We start from the raw sequence: 23869 nt of genomic DNA on the forward strand, positions 1-23869 counted from the left end.
TTCAAAGTAACTTCTACTGTCCACCTTCTGTACCTAACCATTACCTATCCATTCTGGCCAACATATCAATATTCTTAGCCATAATTGAAGTTTCAAACAGAGATTCGGGAGTGAACTCCTAATCCTATTACTTTAACCAAATAGGCAGGTATTTCTTGTTGGCTAAAATCACCACAAACCTCTACTCGCTGCTCTGTTTCATGCATCCCTTTGCCGAGCCACCCTGAACACCCCCCCCCCCCCCACACACACACAATCTCAACATTTTTATGTTTTCATTTGTCTTCCTTTGGCAATTATCCCTAAATGGGGGGTTAACAGCATTGTCTTCTCAGGCAGGTGCAATCCTATCCTCAGACTCAAAGCCCAAATTCTTGAAGTAGAATGTACAGTGTGTCTTCATACCCTTTTCATATGCCTCTGTTGTATGGACATGTATAATTGTTCTATGGGCATATATAGTGATGACAACTAACTTTAAGCAGCAGTTGAAGAATGATGAAGACATGCAGGCCAAACTCAGCATAGTTCATGAACTACATAATTTAATGGATTTGTTCAATGTTTGAAATTGTGAAAGTTGACAGCCTCACTGGAGATTATATGCAAATAAAAATAATAATAATAATAGTCAATGTTCAAAGCACACACAATACGCATCGTGTACTAAGTAACTGCTAATTTAAGGGGGCATGAACATAAAAACATGCAAGTTTGGACAACCTGCGTTTTGTAGCTAATGCAAATGTCTGAAAACTGAGTGCTCTCTTTATGTAACAAGTGCGACACCAAGTGGACAAAAGTTGTAACACAGAAACATTATTCTGCTTAATGCCCATGTTGTGCTTGGATATTCATGTATGGTGAGATTGTTTGGTCTCTATGAATTGCCATTAAGGTCCCTGTTTGACAACAGTGTGACAACAATATTGAGACAGCATTTTCTATTGAGTTCTATAATAATTAATTCAATGAAGTTAGTTCCTCCTCCATCTTTGAATGAGACATCCACTAACATTATCCTCCAAGTGCATCAACCACTGAAGACCAATCCATGCCCAACAAAACTATTAAGAGCTTAAGAAATTGTGATTAGTAACGATATGCATCAAAGATACAAAATGATCCATGTTACTTTACCGAACAGGTAAATAGAATATCTGGACATCTGCAACTTAGTCTGCTGCTTCTAAAAAAAAAAAAAAACATACAAAGAAACACATGTACAACACACTTACTCTATATGTTCAAAACATCTATTAATGTTTAGACTTTTCATAAAATGCATAATTGAATTGCATTGCTTGGAGTTCTGGAGCAGAAGAGGCCCTATTTAGAGTTGGCAGATTTGCACCCCTGCTTAAAGAGAGCGCTCACTTTATGGAGTTTTTGATATTATGCATAATGTTTTAGTATATGGTGCTTTTGGTGTTATATAAATTGTATTTCCTGTCAATGCCCCTATACCAGACATTGTGAAACCAGCAGGTCATCAGAAACCTCTGTGTCTAAAATATCCTGCATAAAAAACTGGGGCAATTAAAAACATGCACTAAGTCTGGGATAAAATCAAAAAGCTCCATAATGTGAACTATCTTTCACTGTAAAATGTATATTAGTGTGGTAAGGCTTTCTTTTAAAAAATGGCTTTAAGTAATTGATGCAGCTGTCTTCCAATTTAAAATAAAATTACAAAATGAAACTAGGTTATTTAACTCAAACATCATTCCAGAATACAGTCTTGATTGCAATGCCCATCATTAAAATGCATGTGCGTGTACATGTGTGCATTTGTGCTTACTGTATTTGTTACATTTTTGTATTAAACATCACTTTTTATAACTGTGACTCCGGTGGCATTTATATGTTTGCCTTCTGTTAACTATCTAGTTATTATAAGTCAGGGGTTGTTGGCCATAAAAGTCATCCCAATATCAGACATGTCTCTTTAAGAGCTTGACTCGATTCATATTTCTTTCCTGGTAAAGATTCAGATACAGACTGGGCATTACTGTCCTTGGCTGTTCACCCTGGCCACTGAGAATTTGCTGGCTGTGCTCTTCCACATGTTGCATCCTTTACAGATGAACACTGCTTAAAGAATAAGAAAATACCGTCCTTCATTTAAAATGCCCTATTAACTGTGTTACAGTTAATTAACATTACCACTTCAGTTGCTCATTACAACATGTCATAGCATAAGCAACGTTAACTTGTGTCTACAACAAACTTCTTATTGATTACATTAACATTTTTTTACACATGAGTGGGCAGAATTACCCTTCCCAGCCAAGCCTGTATCACTAAAACAAGGCGCTGCTTATACATATGCTGTTACCTTGAAAATAATCACTCTGTGCTCTTTGTTCTGTGTGCTCGTTCTTTGTTTAAGAACTGTGAACTCTGCGATTGAGATTTGGTAGTTATCAATATTTTGGGAAGAGAGGGAGGGAGGGGAAAGGTGAAGCTGGTGACGGGAGGTTTGAGTCAGCTTTCGGATATTTGATGGCAGTGATAAAATATGATAAAGAAAGCACACTTTTAAGGAAGTAGATGTGAATATCTCAGTTCTGAAGGGGAGTAGTGCACCATCTGAAGAAGCTCTGAGAAATGCAGCTACAAAGTAACACATCGGGCTAGAGGTTGCTAGTTCGACCATGGAAATCAATTTATACTCCTTCAGTGGATGAATGGCACCTCCTATTGGAAAAATAACAGTATGAGCAGTATTTGAGCAATATCAGATTACATTACATTACATTACAGGCATTTAGCAGATGTTCTTATCCAGAGCGACTTACACAATTTTTTACTCAACTAAGTTAGAGTACAAGAGATTTTTTTTTAAATTGTAGATTAAATGAATGTTGAATGATTATCATAATTTCTGTCTTTAGCAAATTAATTGTCAAACATTCAAATGCTACTGTGTACATAGTTAATATTAATTCCCTTTAATAATAACCATGCAGAATGTACTTTCATTTTTTCTTTTTCTTTTGGGGGGGGGGGGGGTTCCATTTGCTACCATAATTCTGGAATTGGACCTCATAAACAAATACCGAATTCAATGCTTGAATTGCAATTATGATTATTCCTAGTTCTTAGATAGTGTAATTTAAATAATAACTGAAGAGAATCAAATTGGAATATTTCAGTTTAATAATCTCTGATACAACTGCACTGCATGTTACCTCAATCACTGATGGATATCTCAAATCAAAATATATTTATATACTGCATTTCATTCAGTTAATTAATTAATTAATTAATTTATTTATTTATTTATTGTGAAAACACATCAAGAACTCTTTCTGTGTTTTGTATGCACCATTGCCAATAGCGAGCCTCACATTGTGGTCCTGCTAATTGTCTCTCAGGGTGGTCCTGATGCAATTTTTGAAAATCCTGCTTGCATAGAAAATTCAATTCCACATACCTAGCAGTTTGCAGACAGCATGGCTTCTCAATGTGTCAATGAGACATATGAATAAATGTCCTCAAACGTTACTAACATTGGAGAGAAACTTAACTGGCAACCATACTAGGTGTAGCCTGGGGAAAACACCTAAAACATATTCTACACACATTGAAATCTTCTAGCCATTATATGTGTACAATTTGACTCAAACTGGACAACTCTATCAAGTGATATAAGTTTCACATTGTCACACTGTAAGCACTTAGCAGACACTCTTATTGAGAGCAAGTGTTAAAATTATTTGACATATATTCCATTTTTACAACTACATATTTACTGAAGCAACGCAAGTTAAGTATCTTGCTCAAGGGTGCAACAGAGTGCCCCACTCGAGAATCAAACCTGTTTCCACGTTGCAACCGGGGGTTTCAAGCCCAGTTCTCCCGTTTATACTAAACTGTCGCCCCATTGACATGGAAAACAGGGATGAGATAAAGAAAGAGGACAAAATTACAATAGGGAGACTTGGAAGTTGAACAATGTGCCCTCAGAAAATGAAATGTCATTTTACAGGCTTGTGAAAATACTCCCATTTATGATAGGAATGCTAGGATGATTAAAACTTATAATGAAGCCTCATGAAAGTGTGACCTGCCAAACACTCCTGCATTCCACAACATTTGGGTATATGGTTTCACACTCACTGTACATGGTATTTCCAAGTAAAGGCCACTTGCTATTCCTAGAGGGAAACCAATCTAGGGCAGTAGAACTGACGTCTTTGGCTAGGAGACCAATTGCATGACCTGAGAAGTGATCCCACAGGATACGTGCGGATAAAGTTTCAATGGCCAAAGAAAGTGTTTACATTGCTCCAAACCCCACTCCACACTTGCTGAAATATGTTGGTTTTAAATTTTGGAGAAAGATATATATGTATTTTATATATCTCTTTTAATAACATGTTATAGTCTCTATGTAATACTTGTTATCCTTTTAAAAACTTGTCTACAGTTTCACAGCTATGCATGTGCATTTTTAAATATCAATTTGCTTTTTATTTAAGTAGCAGTTTTACAATTTTCATTCAAGGCAATATACTCCAAGTTCTGTCATCTGACACTAACATTAAGGTCATTCAGAAAAAAAAGGAGTCATATGGCAACCAAATGATTATTTATATTTTTGGAAACCAGCTGTGAGCTAACCTGAACAGATTTGGAAGTTGGCTTGGGTGACACATTGAGCATAGACCCACTGCTAAAGTTCATGCCAAGAAGCACAGGCAGCTGTCCCATCACCAGGCAACGCCACTTGAGCTGTCAATTTATACGCAGCTTCACTGTCTAAGACCAGAGAGACAGCACGTATACAGTCTTCATTCAAATCAGCTTCCTGGAAACAAGTTAAGAACACTGACGATTTTCAAGTCGGTGCCTGCCCTCAAGTTTCAGTTCAATATAGCATATAAACCTGGACACTCGCTTTGTTCATCATAAACTGATTAATCATATGGTATTGCCTCGGCTAATGTTGGTGATTGCATACAATTTAGAGAAAGCCCTGCACATTCTACAACAGTTTATTAATCAGAATCAAATGGGTGCCATTTCAATAGTCCAGGCTTAGTTCTTTCCCCCGCTCAGGACAGAAGACAGAAATGTTGCATAGATACCGCAGCACCTCTCTGGTGTATTGTATTGCTGTCACATTGCGTTTCCATCACTGTGAGGCTGAGAATTTTCTGTATAAAATGAAAGTTGAGTTTAGCATACATATTTGTAAAATAGAGGACAGAAGTACACTTATTGACATCCATACTAATCACGTCACATTGCATGCCACCAAGTGATAAACCTTTTCATCTGTCAGCAGAGACTAAACATTTCAGGCCTGTCAGCTGGTTTGACATTTATCAACTCCCAAATGTTCGAAGTCTCTTAATACATAATCTCAAGAAGAGACTTTCAGTCTATGGTGGACTGACCTTTGACCTACTGTTTACCCTACTGCTTAAAATCTCTCACAAGAAGGAACAATTTTTTTTCCTCTCTGGAGTGGGTGCTGGCATGGAGATCATGTTTTTTCAAAAAGGGAAAAATGGCTCCAATGCATAGAGAGCTCCTTTGTTAGTGTTCCGATGGGAAAGCTGAAATTGCTGAATCTCAATCACCGATATCACCCATGTGAAAAGTAATTGCCCTCTTAGAAAATGAAAAGTGAAAAGCCTCCTGAGATGATTTTTACTTGTGCGCAGTGATTGAAAATGATAGAGCTAAATTTTTCATCAGGGATCCACACAGAGTGCTATTATTTGATTAATTAAAGCCCTCTGATTGTCACATATTAAAGGAATTGCAGTCCCAAAAAGGTTTGTGTAAGACCCCCATAACTACCCCCGCCCCCACAAAAAAATGACTAAATAAATAAATACAAACTGTGAATCATTGTGGTATATCCTCCTGGGGAGATTCTGTAATTTTTAAAACCAGCCTCACACATAGTACCCATTGCCCCACATATGTAGATGTACGCAGCATGGCTTTGGAAGGTCCTGCCTGTCCTGAGGGATGGAGGTGTGAACACGGTCACATACTGCTCCCTAATAGCAGGCAGGACATCTTTCACAGCATCCCTCAGCTATGCAAGGGATTGGAATATATTTGATTTCCTCGTTTAGCCTATACAATGGCTTTGTAGAAACCAAGATAAAAACTTCAGTGTATTGCTAACTTTTGGAACTGATAATGTGTTCTTGTCGTAGTAAATGCATGAAGAGATTATCCACTCCAACTTTCTCTTTGAAGTTAAAATCTTTAAATCAAAAGATTAAATTGCAGCAGTGGAGCAGTGATTAGATCTAGATTTCTGGTTGAGCAGTGCGGTGGGGAAACCTAGATAGACCCGAAGTAGGCCAGGTAAAAACAAAGGCAGCTTCTTTCTCCACTGTGTCACCTTCTTTTATATTCCTGTGTCTGTAAAGCCTTGGCAGCTTGGTTGCTTTAATGGTCATAATGAAGATATGTAACTACTTATTTTTCAAGAACAATGAATGATCTATTGATGAATTGCTGAAAAATTGATGCATACAAAGAATGAAACATTTGTCCCAGACAATGTAATAATGCATTTGTTCCTTTTTTAAATTTCCACTTCAAAACAATGCTGTATTTGTTTTTAAAAATCTGCTTATAACTTCCAAATATTTTAATTATGAATAGTTAAGAATTCCTACTTGCGGGATATCTCACAATGGCCACACATATCAAGAAGCAAAGTCCAAAGAACAGAGTCATCAACGCCCAAGGTACTAATTGAATGCAAATTGATTTATTACAAACTGATCAGCAAGGGAATAAGCAAACAGGAATGTTTACATACAGAGTAACAGAGTGTTACAAACATACAGGGTCCAGAAGGACCTTCTTATTAGCCCCAGAAATGTGCTCAGGGCTGCTACAGCTGGGTCACTCCTTAACCCTTGTCATCATATCTCACTCCAGGAGACATAGTGGGAGGCCGCTGTGGATAATTTGTAACACCCAGGTCTCAGAAAGCCTCTCTGTGAAACCTGAGACCGAGCATGGTTTGGTGTTCAAACATTCACCCCACCTCCACATTTACCGCAGTGTGTGTGGCTGAGGTTGTGACAGTTCGTGTGTCAGTATGGGTGAGTGTCTGTTTGTATGTGAAGTCCTGTTTACAAGTCAAGCCAAAAGCACAGTGGCTATTGTGGGCGATTATACTGTGGGTTGATACAGACCCTTGTTCAGAAGTTGATTCAGGGAGACTAATTAATCTATATATCCTAGAATATATCCTATAAAAATGTCTGAACATATGCCAATCTCAGAATTACAATTTCTCCCACAACGAGTCCTTTTTTGGTCCTTGGCCAGATGTATACAGGGTCCGAAAAACTAGAGATGTCCCCATATATTATTCTTCAATCTTAACAGCGTTACCTCTCGTCAGGCAGGCCATGTACACTGCTATCAGATGGGGTTATGACAGTACTCTAATTCATTTTTATTCCATCTGCAAACTGTGCCTCCTGGCACAATCGCCTCACGACAGTCAGCAGTGTATTCAGACACGTGCACACAGAGTTACTGTACACGTCTCAGGACCATAGCAATTACCCTGACGCTGTCCCAGTACCAATGTCCCATTGACAACTGTTCTCTGTGAGCAAGGAGGCTGTTTACCTCTGCTGTCTGGCTTTCCTCCACCATCACCTGTCTGCCCTCTTTCTCAGTCAGATTGGCCCAGGAACCCAAGCTATAGTCTGGTCCTGGAAGGCCCACCTCTGGCCATTAGAGCCATCAGTGTTCTCAGCCCCTGCTTGATGCTGACTGTCAAACTAGCAAGTTTAAAGTAGTAGAATTCCAAAAATGATTCTTTCTTCTACGCAGCTCTGTATTTGCCCTGTGAAAATTAAGAGCCAAGAGAAGGCAGTTCGTTTAGATATATTTTGTTCTTTATTACTGTACACATTGCACAGACCACTTTGGACTTCTTGTGGACTTTGCTGTCTACGCCAATGCGCTGTACTGTATACGTGACAAAATTCAGTTCTCTTTAAACAGTACTTTAGTAATGATAATCACATATGGTTGATTTACATGGTATCATGCTCAGTGAAGGATTAATCGTTTGTTTGCTTTCCTGCCATGACTGTTACATTAGCCTTGACTATTTGAATTTGTCGGGATATCTTTAAAGTCACGTTACCTCATATGCTAAAAGTAGAGCATGCCTTGCAGACATAAGCAATCAGTATTCCCGATTAGATCAGTTTACAGTAGGCAGCACAGATGTGGATTTCCATTTCGACAACTCAGTGTCAATTGAGGCTAAGTACAGTATAAGAATGTGCCATGGCTGACTGTGAAATAGACTAGTAATATAAACTCACAGTTTCTTTCACGATTGGACATTTATGTTAATGATTTGAAGGTGATAAGAATTTAATGTAATATTGTGTCATATCTATTACATAATTATTACGTTTCAGCTCCAATGAGAATGTTTGCAACTGGTACCTTTACAGCATGTTTTGTATTGACTGTAGATGCAAAGTAAAATAAATAATGCTTTCAGATTTGGGTTTCCAAGAACCGGTTTGTGGCACAGTTTAATTACACAAAAAACTGCACGAAATGGCCCTGGTGGAAATTCCAGCTACCTACTTTACCTGCTCCAGCTGGATACCATCTGGAATTTGGTGATTGTCTGTTGTCTGAACCAAGCTGGACCACCAGTTGGACATGGTCTTGCCAGCAGGGTTGCTATCTCAACCATCTTGTTGTCAGCTTGACCATCTCCAAACCAGTTTTAGACCAGCTTGAAACAGGGCAGGAACCAAGCTGGAATTACATTGTTGCTAACAATGAAGATATACATTCAGTTTATGTCAGATCTTACAATTACATGTAGTTGGGTGTTCTGAACATAGTTCCCCTAATGAAATCTGTTGTTTGTCCCCCCTTTTTAGTCTGCAACAACAACAAAAAATAAAACAAAAAACCACTGAACTATCCAACAGGCAGGAAATCTGTGAATTTCTTTTCTGAAGTGTTTTTAAAAATACTTTTTTGCATTCACAAATGTAATTTTAAAAAATGATTCTTGCCAAAAAAAAAAAAAAAAAAACGTATAAAGGGCTGTGCCGAGATTAGCTTTCATCCCCCTTGGCTAAACGCCAGGTTTTCAGTTGGTGGGGTTATCTGATTAAAATGCATATCATTAAAGCTATAATACTTTCTACTTGTAAGATATAAATTGTGCTCTTGCCACAAAATGGCAAGCTAAGCCTTCTCTTGATGCAGAAATACCAATACACCTGTGCGCACAGTTAGAATTTCATTTTAAATGCTAACCGTGGTGCAGTTAAGAGTTCTCACAACGTAAAGAGAAACTCATATTTTATGCATTTCTATTGCTTTGAACATAAGAAAAGAAAGCGCATCGACACTGTGTGACCTAAATGGCTGCAACGTTTCAGAAACGTAAGTATTCATTCACATTTTTCTTGCAAATTGCAGCTTTGTGTTTGGATGATGTAAGTATTCACACTTCATCGTTTTAAATAAGCGGTTACTCCACCTTTTTCCAAGCCATTCGTTTGAGGGTGCGACTGATAAGAATGTGCTGCTGCAAGGTTTCCACTTTCATGGGCCATTTTTTCAAACAAGTCACGTTGCTGCTCAACTCTTTATAGCCGCCAATACCAAGTGTCGCCGGGGTATAAATTGGCCCGTTGAACCAATTCTGTCCTACAATCTCAGAAGTGACAATCTGGGCTTCGTTTGCGCCGCAAGAACTCTTTTTACCTTTCAATATCGAATCCGAGGACGATGCTGCGGGTCAGATGTCTGAGAGGAGGTAGCAGGGGAGCTGAAGCAGCTCACCTTATTGGAGCTATGGTTAGTATGTAGCCTATATAATTATTTTCCTTTTGCGGAAGGAATTGAATAAACAATATAGTATCGTTAGTTGGCCTATTTAACAACTAATTGCCTACTCACCAATCCATATCACATAGGCTATATAACATTAATGCAATATATAAACAGAGGAAGTTCATTTCACGTACTTAATTTTCTTACATTTAATAAGTTATTTTATTTTGCGTTATGGTTACGACTGAGATAGTATTTTTTTAAATGAGGGAAATATCTGTTCTACTTAACATGCAAACAAATGCTAAATGGAAGGGGTAAGTTTCTTTCATACAAAAAACATCCACGATACTTTTTTCTTTGTCGGCACATTTTAGAATTGTGAGTGATAGCAAACAGTTGTCTTTGGCAGCTGTCCTCAGCGAACTCAGTGACACGGAGATCCACTCCTCACAGAACCTTGACATTATATCCAGGACCCGAGATATGGCATTCAACGAACCTTGGATCAAAACTATTATTATTATTATTATTATTATTATTATTATTATTATTATTATTATTTTACCTTAGAGTGTGGTTGGTAGTAGAGCTTGTAATTTGTTTAAAAAAAAAATTATTCTAATTTGATTATACACCATTATTAGCCCTAGGAGCCTAATGATTGATTTTCTCTTAATGAGAGTTGAGGCATAAATGCAGTGGTTCTGAAGCATTTTCAAACTGCTATTTATATGATTTGCAATGCTCTGAACTGACCTTAATAATAATTTAGGCCTATGTGGTTGTTGATGTGAACATTATGAAGATTCAAATCTCTCCCCCCCCCACCCCCCCCATCTCTCTCTCTCTCTGTATTATTGTATTAGCTGGGCCGAGCTGTGACTGGATGGGTACAGAGGGCATTCCAGAGCACGTCAAGTTCAGCAGCTGCCATTCAGTCCCAGGTGATTGTGGAGGACACTATTACTGAACCCGTTACCCCGGAATGTCCAGTCTGTGCCTTCAATGAATGGGACCCACTTGAAGAAGTCATTGTTGGCAGAGCCGAGAATGCACGTGTGCCCCCGTTTACAGTGGAGGTCAAGGTAACATTTAAGCACTGATTTTATTTGGTATAGTAACATCACCCCACTTCTAATAAATATATCACCCATTTGGATTTTAAGGAGGAAATGTTTTTAAATGGTAGTTAGCTGACAAGGAATTCATGTTGACAGGCTAACACGTATGAGAAGTATTGGCCCTTCTACCAAAAATTTGGGGGTCAGTTGTTTCCTGAGGACCACTTGACGAAAGCCATTGCTGAAATTGAGGAAATGTGCAATATTCTCCGTCTGGAGGGGGTTACTGTGAGGAGGCCAGAGCCTATTGACTGGTCTTGCCAATACAGCACACCAGATTTCACATCTACAGGTAACATTTATTGGGCTTTTCATTGTATTATTATTGTGTGTAATTGTGTGTGTCTTAATGGATGGATTTTGTCGTCCAGTTGAACCCAGTTGCAGAAAATGCTTTTGTTGAAGGATTGTGTTGTCATACCATTCTTTTTGCTGACTTTTCTATCGTACTGCTCCCCTTCTCTCCAAAAATAATCTGTAAAAATGTCACTTTTCCCTGGGTGAATCCAGTAATTTTATTGTGGCACATGCCATCCTTTTGCCTTCTCAGGCATGTATGCAGCTATGCCCCGAGACATTCTTCTTGTTGTTGGAAATGAAATTATTGAGGCTCCAATGGCATGGAGGTCCCGCTTTTTCGAGTACAGAGCCTACAGACCTCTCATTAAAGAGTACTTCAGAAAAGGTGCAAAGTGGACCACAGCTCCAAAACCCACCATGTCTGATGACCTGTATGATCAGGTAAAAAAAAAAATCTGTCTCAGCATGTTTAGTGACTCATCAAAGAGAGAGCATGATTTCTGAACAGCAAACCAACACATTTTCTAATGTAACCGAGTGATCGTGTGAATTTCCACTATGGAAGATGATGCAAACTGCTGTTCTAATTTCCTTGCGTTTCCTGTCTCTAGGACTACCCAATTCGATCTGTGGAAGACCGGCACATTCTTGCCTCTCAAGGCAAGTTTGTCACCACTGAGCATGAGCCTTGTTTTGACGCAGCTGACTTCATCCGTGCTGGAAGGGACATATTTGTCCAGAGGAGTCAGGTATGCCACTTCCATGTCTGCTGCGTTTTAAAATAAACAGGACTAGATGGACATCTGAGTGGCCTTAATGTAGATGCACAGATACACAACTGTCTGTGTGTCTATGTGTGTGTGTATGTGTGTACACGTCTGTGTGTGTATGTGTGTGTATGTGTCTATGTGTGTACACGTGTGTGCGTGTGTATGTGTGTGTGTGTGTGTGTGTGCGCATGTGTGAGACTGACTATGAACTGTGTTTTTATGAATTTATGTTTTTCAGGTGACAAACTATATGGGGATTGAATGGATGCGTCGACACCTCGCACCCGACTACAACATACACATCATCTCCTTCAAGGACCCCAACCCCATGCACATTGATGCCACCTTCAACATCATTGGGCCTGGCCTGGTGCTGTCCAATCCAGACCGGCCCTGCCGCCAGGTTAGCCTCTCCTCTCCCGCCGCATTCTTACAAATGCCTGTGCCAGGATCACGCCCATTGAGGTTTAGCATCTCGTTTACAAGGGCGGATCGAGACAGCTCCACAGACGGCATCCTTGACTAGTGAAACTTGTCTGTTGGACGCTGCTGGTGGCACGCTTTAGAATAGGACAGGAAAGGCTTGCGTTCCTCCGAGCCTCTCCAGGGAACTCCAGAGACCTGTGATTCAGATGAGGTGCTGACGTGAGTAACGTGTTGCCCCTGTGAGTAAAACTATGGTCTCAGAGTGTGATCTTTTTGCTTGTTTGTTTTCCCTCAACAAATAACTACATTGAAAAAATTATTGCTTTTCATGTTGATGGATGCAGATGTTTCTGTAGCCTCAAAAGTGCAGAGTTTCTTATGTCTTTCTACTCTGGGCAGGCTCTAAGGCTCTAAGACTGAATCCTATTGTCTGCTTTCTGATACTGTATGACTTCCACTTAAGTGCTAACTGCCTGGGCATACTTGTGATTATAGCTGCTATGAACATAACACTTCTACTGCCATCTATTGGAAGAATTGTTGAAATGATTGAGCCCTTTCTGAAGGACACTTCTCACTTGCACTTGCATGACATTTGTCTTTATCAGATTGATATGTTCATCAAGGCTGGCTGGACTGTGGTGAAGCCTCCAACACCTCTGATTCCCGATGGTACGTGTTGAAATGAGAAATTTTAGCAGGCTGATTGAATTTTAGATCAATAATTGCACTATTTGTTCTTGGAATCTGTGGCAGTGCTATGGCAATGCAGCTGGGTATAACAAAACAAGATACAATACAAGCAATAAAGTATGTTTCTTCTAACAAAAATGAAAATTATTTTCAGCAAACTCACTGAAGTAACAGGAATTGTGACATGAACTTTCTGTGCGATGTGTTACAAAGTTGCATTTTTTGCTTTCTTAGCGTTTTCTTTCCTTAACCCATTAGATCATCCCCTGTGGATGTCCTCTAAGTGGCTCTCGATGAATGTTTTAATGCTGGATGAAAAACGAGTCATGGTAGATGCCAATGAAATATCTATCCAAAAGATGTTTGAACGCCTTGGTGAGTTTTTTGTTTTTACAGGACAAAATGTTTTTAACATTTCCAGTTTTGCCAATTATATCTGCTCAGAGATAAAGCAACTCTGAAAACACTTATTCAACTATGAAGAGTCACTTTTACAAGTACTCTTCCAGAGTTGATTTTAATACTGTATTTCTCTGTTTTGTGAACCAGTTTACTGACTGAATAGTGATTTTTCAGAATTTTCATTGTCTTTAAAAGCCTCTTGATTGATAAATGGATCTGATCCCAACAGGAATTAGACCAATTAAGGTGAACATTCGTCATGCCAACTCCCTGGGAGGGGGATTCCACTGCTGGACAACTGACGTGCGTCGCCGTGGTACCCTGCAGTCTTATTTTAATTAACCCAGTCAGAAATTGACAGTTTTTATTGAGCTTGCAAGGGTTCAGTACAATGAATGATGAGCAAATTATTTTCCCTTGCAAATGAAGTGCATGAACCATATTGATTAAACAGTGCTGTGTGTGACAGTGTTCTTGCAAAAAGCTTTGTTCAAAAAATGGCAATCAAAAACATATTAATGGAACTGGATAGCTCTCAATAATAACTGCATTTCTGGCTGGCTGTTAACATCTATTGTAATAATTGACTTTTTTTCATCAGATTCCATCAATTATACAATAGAAAAGGAACACTTAAGGGTTACTTGCGGCTACAGACATGGATAGAGGAGGGATTTTTGAATGTTATTCTACCTCCTTTAAGAAAACAAATATCCGATTGTACACCAGACATTGTTTCCAGTTTTTCCTTTAAAATTTTGTAAATTTCTTCAAAAAGACCAGAAATGTTCATTTAAATAATGATATCATCATAACATGCAATTAACTTGTTTACTCAGGTATTTTCTAATGTTTATTTATTGTTTTGTCATTTATATTGGATTCATTGTTTCCCCTTCAATTTATGTTTTGATAAGTATTCTACAGAACTGTCGGAGGTCCAAATTTATTTCATTAGCCTTCAAGCATACCTTGTGTCTCATTTCTTATATACAATGGCAGCCTTTTGCCAGTTACCATATGCACCATTTTACTTTTACTGGACTGCTTGGCTGCTTTTTTTTGCATGTATCTTTGTTATGTTAAAACTTTTCAGATTTACAATGCACATGCATTTATTCTTTATTTGACTTGTCAATTATGCACAGCAATGTCTTGTATCTTTATAGATTTGTTATTTTACCGAATTGCAATTGCTTGTCTGAGGTCAAGTAACAATCAATTCAACGAATAAAACGTCGTGAATGAAATGTGAAAAATGTTTTTTCCCCTCCAAAGTATGCATACGTCTTTAAATGCCAATAAAGAATGATTGCAAAATTGATGGTCATATCTACGATCAGCTTTCTTACTGTTCGATATCTGGAACGAACGGAAAACGAATATATTTTCATTAATGGAAATATTCGGTTTCCGTCTTTATGAAGGTTCATTCTAAGGCCTTTACGTAGATCTGTAAACGAATTGAACGGAGGAGGGCGATCTTGTTGCACGGCAACCAGAGCGGATTATTATTAGGCCTATGTCTAATCAGTAGTTTTTAGCAGCTGCAAGTCCAACAATACACAATGTTTAAATATACACGTGTGTTAAAAGTCTTCCTTCTTTGCCTTTTAAAATGTTGAAACAGTTTGTTCGATAAACCTATTTTCACAAGCATGCGCATCCATGGACAAGTGATCCCATTAGTTTTAAACGCATTGAACGTGTTTAGCTTTATTGAAGATAATCGCTTGACGTGAACTTCAGACTCAGCAAACAACTAGCCTACAGCAGCGATATACTTTGAACAGTTTGATAGAGGTTTAGGCACCTTCTTGAATAGCCTTCAATGGGACTGTTGGAGACGAACAGTCCCAAAGTAGAAGTGTAGCTATGAAGTAAGTTCAAAAGTTAAAATAATAATTATAATATAGGCTATGCTAATAGGATTAAAACCGACATCACTGGGATAGATTAACACTGTAGCGCAGTAATATAGCTAGTTGCCAGCAAGGATACAAATGACCACATAACGTTTACAAGGTGTCCAGAAGGGGAGGAGCTAGAAACTGTAAGTATACCCTTTCAATTTGAACTGAAGTCTGAAGATCAGTCTAGATGTTGTAGAGTAGGCTAGCCTGTCCTGTCCGCCGAATAGATTTTAACCGGAATTATAGGCGAACTGTTTGCAAAAATCCAGAGTTATTATATAATATAATTCCCTTCCGTTATTACGTGTATAGTGGTCTTCACCGTGGAGGGGAAACGACATTCTAGAAACTTTTGCTAATTAGAGACTACTGGAAATGCTTATCAGGTGCAAAGACGAAATAATAGACGAAATCGCCATCGATAGCCTAACATCCACTTTCTTATCTGATATTCGTAAATATATCATCTATGACAGAAAATTTGCTGATGCTTTTCTTACAAGTCTGGACGAGTCCGATTCTACTTGGAAACACGGTGTGAAGGAAGTCATTTGAAATGGAAGAACAGAACTTAATTCATCATTTTGATGACGACTGGGTGAAAAATGGACCACAGCACAAGGTTTGAATATAAAATATTTAAAAAGAGAAAAGCACATTATGTTGCAGGTTGCATTTAAGTGTGAAAGCTGACAGACGGCCTTTGCTACTTAAATGGTAATTAGGGTATCCTTAATACGATGTAGAACGTCTTGCTTGAAGAGAGAGAATTTAATATCGCCAGAATAAAAGAGTTTAATGTCCAAATCACTTGCTGTGTAGCCCTATAGACTAGACCAAGAGTTAGTTGCCATTAGTTGCCCATGATTTTTGTGAGGTGCCCGGCAATTACTTCAGAAGTGACATTTCATTGTACGGCTTCTGAAGTATCAAATATCTAATACTAAAGAAAAGTCCGTAGCCTAATTCCCGATGCTACACAAAGCTATAATAGGCTATTATCCACCTAAACCATTTACCTCATACAGTAATTGCACAGATATTTTACATATTGTGGAGACTCAGAACCCATTGGCGGATAGAAGGCTATCCTAGAGTTCCACGCGAAAGAGCGTCAAAGAGAGAATTGTTCATTTTTCAGTTTGCTGTTTAAAGGAATTTGTCAGTGTGGGTTCACATATTCATTCTGGGTACCTGTGGATTTTCATATCCATTATGTGCAGTGAGTCTTACAGGTTTGTCAGTTTCATTTAACTCTTCTGTGACTGAGTGTCTGATTTAGGCATGCAGAGATAAACAGACCCAAAGATCACTTTTATGTTTGAGGATCGTTCATAGATTTTTCTGTTCAAACTTTTTCATTTAAACCTGTCTAGCACATCCGTTGTTTTACCTAGTTTTATGAATTAAAGATGCGGTATTTTAGATTTCTAACCTTGCTAAATATATTTCACACTTGCAGTAGGTTATGCTCATATTTTACACCTGAGACCATATTAGCAAAGAAAGTGGCTGTTTTAAACCAGTTGGCCTACATGGAATCTCATTTGGGTGTTTTCATAGAACTATAGTAATTGGACAAGTTTTGCTGGTGTTAGCAAAAGAGTGTTAGACTAATGAGATGCAACTTGAAAATCATGAGTTGTGCTGGGATTCACAAAAGCGAAATTGATTGACATAGGCAGGGGTGTAGCACAAAATTCTGGGCCCTGTACAAATGCAGTCTCCTTTTTAGGTCAGGTCTTTGTATATTGAAATTGATATCCATATTGTCACACATAATTATGTTCTGTGACAGTGCTATAATAACCAAATGGAAAATTAAAACATTAAATCACAGGAATGCGCAAGTAAAATGTAAAGTAACAGACAATGGTAGAAAAAGAGGAAATGTTTGACTCTTTGCTAAACAATTATCTATTTAATTAACAATATTTGGAAAGCCTTATCTGTATATTTCGGAAAGAGTGGCATTTCTAAAATTAGGTGGTTCCAATTTAAGTGAAGTCAAAATAAATAAATGCAAGAAAAATATCAAAATAAATGAATGTACACATTAATAAATAGATACAATCTGACATAAATAGATATTTCTGCATTTATTTGCCTATTTTATATTTCCTTAATTATTCATTATACTTACTTCACTATTTATTTATTTCCTTTATCATTAATTATTATTCTGTTGATTCTTGATTAATTATTTCTGTATAGAGTATTTTATAATATTTTTTTTTCTATATTTACTTGTCCTTATGGAAATACACGGGCTGTTAATCAAAGTATGTCACCTTATTCCCATTGGTTGATTGATACCAGAGTCAGAGTGCGTAGATTGACTGTACAAGCCTTGCTTGTACATCGGTTGCCTTGACTACGTTAGTAGGGGAGAGTGGGGCTAAATATAACATGCAAACTTTTTAGGTGGTTCCATTGGAGACCAAACACGCAGAATTATGTCTTCTTTGTCTTCAATGAGTTGCGGAAGTTTTCAAGAAATATTTTGGGAGATATTGTCAAATAAAAGTCTGTTTTGGCTATATGCAAGTACAATTTTTGCCCCAAAGTATTTTTCAGGTACTGTATTGCGTGTGTATGTCAAGGAATCCAAATGTAATCATAAATAGTCTTTTAGTGACTAACAGATTGCATAGTTTTGATATAGCGCACTAGCTTGCTGGGATTGTAGTCTAAAGTACAGACACACCCCAGGCGGGTTTAACTTAACACAGTGTTTCATGTATGCTGCCAATGATAGAAATTCCTAGTAGTGGCAGAATATGCAACTTCTATGTTGTATGTGGCCAATGACAGAATATTGTAGGCCTAAGCTAGAGAGCATTTCCTAAGAATCTACATACAATACAATGCACATGATAGCTTACAGTAAAAAAATATGAAGACATACAAACACATAGGTACACAATGCAAAATAGATAGCTCAAACAATACAGTCCTGTGTAGTTGCTTGTAGAAAATTAGAAATGAGAAGTAGAACCACTGACTGGGGTCTTCCGGGAACTCTTTGATATGTTTCAAATTTTAAAAAAAAGAAATTGTCAGCCTGTTGTCAGTAGACTATTTATTAACCAATTGATTTTATTTATTCAGCTCAGACCTGATATTTGTAAATATATTAGATTCAATTTAAAGGCAATGAAAAATAGCTTAGCCAGTCTTTAAGTGGTGACATTTGACATTGATTAATACTGCTGTTAGGATCGGAAAGGGAAGACATTCGACAGGAAATGGAGAATAATGTACAGTCTTGTGATACAGTTTCACTGATACAGGTAGGCTGTGAAAAACATTTACATGTAACCATTAAATAGATTAAAAACTGTGTTTGTATCCTATGACATCAAATTGTATTGAATTACCCTACTTTGAGTGAACGTTTGAAGCTATTAAGACTGTTAGGTATACCACCCGCCATGTTAGTTTTTTCCCCACCCGCGGGGTTAAACGTAACATTTCACTCCCAGTACTTTCATTTAAATTGATGGTCTGGCTCAGAAATGTAATTTTGGTATGTAATATAGTCAAGGGCTGTTGGTCGTTTGTATTACATTACATTACAGGCATTTAGCAGACGCTCTTATCCAGAGCGACTTACACAACTTTTTTACATAGCATTTTACATTGTATCCATTTATACAGCTGGATATGTATACTGAAGCAATTTCGGTTAAGTACCTTGCTCGAGGGTACAACGGCAGTGTCCTACCCGGGAATCGAACATGCGACCTTTCAGTTACAAGTCCAGTTCCTTACCCACTGTGCTACACTCCGTCCTTAAATATTAAAAATTATTAATCGAGTAATATTAGTAATATTTTCAAAACTGAGCCAAATAAGAAAACTCAAGTAAGGGCCACAGACTGTTGTTCTGGTCAATCAGACATCTTGACATCTCCACACCTGCATGTGCCTACCTCCTACTCCCCACCTCTGGACTTGATTGCTATGCTTGAATGTAAATGCCACGCCCCCTCATTATCATATGGAGAAAAAAATAAGCTACAGAGATAAATCAAGAAATAAATACATGCAGAATAAGTAAGTATAGAATTTTATAATTGACAATATAAAGAAATAGGCAAATAAATAAATGCACAAATACCAAATTACGTCCATTCACTAATTTACGTCTGTGTATCCTACATTAATTTCACATTTCTTTGCATTTATTTATTTATTTATTTTTGTGTCATTTATTTATTAATTTATTTTTAATAAATAAATGACACATTTTTGGTCCTTCATACAAGTATACAAGTGCCATTGTCAAGTGTAAACTGGATTATATCATGTGTAAAGTGGAATTTTAAGTAAGGATGTTATATACATACATTACACATTCTGAGCTCTCAATGTGCTTGTGACAATTTATCTGTAATGAGTATATCAACGTATTTTAGCAAGTGATCCTCTGTAAAGTCATGGGCCGTCTTCATTCATAAGTGTGACTGTCAGCCTTTTTAAGAGGCCTGCCCGAGCTGGTATTTTTAAAATATGTGATTATATGCACTCTTTTCTTTTCAGTGCAGTCTTTCCTTGACACATGGGTTAGTGCTGGTCCCAGTTGGTTGTCCTTGGTTATAGGGATGGTCTGTCTGTTCATTATCATGATGAAAGGGCGTATGATAGTACAGCCAGTTCCTTGGCAAGGTATGGGATCAAGGTTCAATTGGTTCAAAATGGCATGGCACATATTTTACTTTTTCTCACTTATACTCTTATATTAGTACTTACATTTCTGTGCAGGAGCTTTCATCCTTTTCAGTGTGTCTAAACAGATGACCAGTAGATTAAAGCAAATCATAAGGACAGACTAAAAACACATTACACTTTACTGTTAGCTTTGAATAATATAAAACAGTAATAGCTATCCTTTATCTCGTTTTTTACACAGTGTTCAGCATTGATTTCAGTGTCGACTGAATTCATATTTCTGTGTAAATGGAGAAAATGTGACATATGCTGAAAAATGATTTATATTTACATATAAAACACAGTCCATTTAGAATGCTTTTATAAGCTTCATTTCAGTGTATATCAGGGGACTCTGCTGATGTAGCAGTCATTGTACTGCTGTAAATGTGGGAGAGTACGAGGCTGGGGAACTAAAAGGATAAGTCCATGTTGCCAGACATACAGCTTCCTTCTTATATTTTGCACTTAAAGGCATACTATGCAGGTTTTTTGAGGCCCTTATAGACTCTCTGTTTGAAGTCAAATAAGTCTCCTCCTCCGTCCTCAGCCCCACCCACACCTCCGTTGAGGATGCACCCTCAGGTGCTACATGCAAAATACCAAGCAAAGAGCAAAGGTGGTTAAAGATATCGAAAACAGCATTTTTAGCAACATGAATGATTCCATATAGATGTAATTAGGCAGTGGTATAACACTTTTCACGTCAAGTTGTCCCCGCGACAGAGAAAAAAAAGCTGTGAAATTACACTACAAAGAGCACTTGTCTGCTACAATAAATCACAGTTTGCGGTGATCACAAACAGTTCACATAAATTTAAACAAACGTTAAAGTAGTCCGATGTTTCAACTGTGAAGTATGTGCAGGACAGTTATAAGAGTTAATAAAAAATGACTGCAAAAATCGTTAAAATTTGCAACATTCACGGGACAGAACGCTGATGGTTCTAAACAGCATTCCATTCATTTCAGTGGGAGCCATTTTTTTTTGCATCCGCTAGGCATGCTGGCATATCAGGTGACGGGAGACAAGTCGGCAGAGCAGCCGGACGGACAGGGAACATGGTGCGATAACCAATCAGATTAAAGATCCGACGTGCAAACTGTCTCCGATTTCCCCACTCCACATAGTTCTGTAAAGGAGGACTTGTTAATTATTGCTATGCAGGGATTTCCTAAATATACCATCGATATACATTTAAGGAACATCTTTTTAAAAACAGAAAACGCCACAAGTGGCTGATTGTGGAAGGCGAGAGCGATGCCAGGCAAACTCGTTGGACGATGTGTGGCTTTAGGGTTGTGCTGTGCGCTGCTCGTCTCTGGACCCAAAAATACCAGCAATCAGAAGCCCTGCCCAGTGCACCACACACTGCACCACTGACTGTGCCCATGTGCTGTGTGACATTGATTCTGGAATATAGAGCCCAATGTGGCAAATAGATGTGTGCAGTACTGTATGCATTTAGGGCCAAGTAATCTTCATAGTAGGACCTTAATCCACCATTAGTTAACCAGCTGTCAGCATGTACAGTAGATAATCTACTGCACAGTAATGAGTCTGCAAAGGGGAGCTAATGAATTTGAACATCAACAGACCCTGGTCATTTGGCTGCCCATGTGCCTTTCCTGTCCATAGCAGATCTAGTGGTGTCCTAAATGTAGTTAGAATATAATCTGGCAAGACTTCTCCCTCAATTCATATCTCTATACCTGTTTGAGTTAATCACATTGAAAGATGATTGTGACTAGTCTGCTTGTTCTGTTCAGTTTCTGAACTTCAGTGGGGTGAATTGCTGTAGTGCTTTGGATAGAGGGGTCATGCTTCCTCTGATGAAAACAAGGTATGGCTCACTGCTCATATCCATAATACATAGTGAGTGGTGATATGTATTTTGAAACCATTTCTCCACTGGGTTTGTCTGTATTGTAACCTGTTCTGAAGGATCAATCTGAATTCACAAATCTTTTAAGAAGTTAGATGTGTAAATATTCATTACAACGATGCTCAACAGAAACCATAAATGGATTAATAGAGCATTTGAGCCTCAAAAATGACAGCAGGTGCTTACATCAAATGCCATCTGTCAATCCAGTAAATAAAAATGAATCATTTTTTAATGTTAAACATGGAGAGAGACAGGTCACAAAGGGGTAGTGTTTCAGTCTTCATTAAGTTTTTTAAAATTAGAATACCATGAAGTGTTATTCCAATTTGAAAGCAGCATTGACTCCTTGTCCAGAAATTCAGTTATACACTTCAGTTGGCCAATGTACTGTTCTGTTTCTTTTTGGCTGAAGTGTTGCAATCATTTTCCCAAGAAAGATTGGACTTTTATTTTTGTTGGTCATCGCAGAATTGGAGAATTTTAAATTGAGGCCTTGGTGAAGGCATACACAAGGCTTTATCGTAAATGTCATGATAAATGCAGTTTAATCCTCCAGTTTTTGTCTGACATACACATTTTGTCTTAAACCGGAAGGATTCAATTCCACCCTGAATTTAAACTACAAAATACAGCCTCGCTGTTCCCTGATTCTGTCTGAAAGTGAACATACTGTATACAAGCAGTCACACTGTTTTGTATTTTGTATTTCCACCCATAAATCATCAATGTACATTACATTACAAAACAACTAACAGCAATAAGTAAATACATTTAAAGAAGGGCTGATTTTCAAAGCACTATGTCACTTACACAAAGTGTAAATGATGAATTGCAAGGCTATGTCCATTTGAGAGGGTAGATTCTTAGGTTATGCGATGGATACATAGCCATGAACAAATGTGCTGGGAATATTGTTTCTCTTTTTTAAGAGAAATTAAGGCATTGTTTGCTTGGAACAGCTTTTAGGGTACCTGTATATAGTACACACAAACTCCTTTTGTAAATATCTAAACCTGTCTGGCTAACATCTAAATTGTAAATTGTAAGTCTACAAGATCGTGACTCACCCACCTCATTTGTATCCCGAATAGCACCGCAGTAATGCTCCAACAAAGATGTGGCCAAAAGCCTAGGATTATTATTTTTCTTGTGTTGCACACCCATCTACTGGATGTTTTCCTATATTGCACCACAAAAACATAATTACAGAGGTCTATAGACTAGTGTCTGCTGTTTGCTGAATCAGAACAGCCTTTAACCAGTGTCTTTCAGTGTGGAAATCCATTGAAAAAAATGAATGCATTCCCATTGGTGACAGTCAGGTTCACACTGGCAGTATAATTGCTGTATTTTTTGAGTGGATCAAGGTCTTAGAGTCTGACCAAAAATAACACTCAGTGCCAGGGTTACTTATGTCTATTATTGGAGGAGAGGCAATCAGCAGACTTTTCTGCTGTCTTTGATTCACCAACTCTCTCAGAACAGGGCAGATGAAGGTACATTGGTTCAATCAAGACAAGACTATCTTCACACTTTGGTTACATTGCTTTGTTTTTGGGCTCTGTTACATCAAGTTGACCATCATAAACTCAGTAGACTGCTGGATTGTCTGAGAAAATCAGTTTAGTATCATTCTGAACAAACATATTTACATTACATTACATTACAGCCATTTGGCAGACGCTCGTACAACAGCGATGTACAACAAAGTGTATAACCAAAACCAGGAACAAGTGTGTTGAAAACCCTAGAGGGAAGTACAGTTCCAAGAGCAGGGAACGAGCACGTAGTTTAACTTGGACCCTGTAGGTTAA

The 23869-nt window shown here is 38.0% G+C and overlaps 2 protein-coding genes across 2 annotated transcripts in view; both read left to right on the forward strand.

Annotated features, from left to right (window-relative positions):
• Positions 1–9683: 9683 nt before the first annotated feature.
• Positions 9684–14864, forward strand: gatm (glycine amidinotransferase (L-arginine:glycine amidinotransferase)). The gene is made up of 9 exons (XM_064336547.1): positions 9684–9849; positions 10695–10913; positions 11046–11241; positions 11500–11690; positions 11861–11998; positions 12258–12422; positions 13054–13117; positions 13397–13513; positions 13770–14864. Exons 1-9 carry the CDS (start codon positions 9781–9783, stop codon positions 13880–13882), a joined length of 1272 nt encoding a protein of 423 aa, XP_064192617.1. The 5' UTR covers positions 9684–9780; the 3' UTR covers positions 13883–14864.
• Positions 14865–15654: 790 nt separating this feature from the next.
• pde8a (phosphodiesterase 8A) overlaps positions 15655–23869 on the forward strand; it is a 54784-nt gene continuing 46569 nt past the window's right edge. Inside the window, exon 1 of the mRNA XM_064336549.1 lies at positions 15655–16075. Within this exon, the coding sequence (XP_064192619.1) occupies positions 16010–16075 (66 nt within the window). The 5' untranslated portion in view covers positions 15655–16009. The remainder of the gene's footprint in view (positions 16076–23869) is intronic.

This window comes from Anguilla rostrata, chromosome 5, assembly GCF_018555375.3.
Source record: "Anguilla rostrata isolate EN2019 chromosome 5, ASM1855537v3, whole genome shotgun sequence".
In the NCBI taxonomy this organism is placed as follows: domain Eukaryota; kingdom Metazoa; phylum Chordata; class Actinopteri; order Anguilliformes; family Anguillidae; genus Anguilla; species Anguilla rostrata.

What these genes read in the sequence shown, in the direction of transcription:
- gatm (XM_064336547.1), top strand. Translation starts at nt 9,781, where the DNA reads ATGCTGCGGGTCAGATGTCTGAGAGGAGGTAGCAGGGGAGCTGAAGCA. An exon ending in CTGATGACCTGTATGATCAG is followed by an intron (nt 11,691 to 11,860) that starts GTAAAAAAAAAA and finishes TCCTGTCTCTAG; the next exon opens with GACTACCCAATTCGATCTGT. An exon ending in AACACCTCTGATTCCCGATG is followed by an intron (nt 13,118 to 13,396) that starts GTACGTGTTGAA and finishes TTAACCCATTAG; the next exon opens with ATCATCCCCTGTGGATGTCC.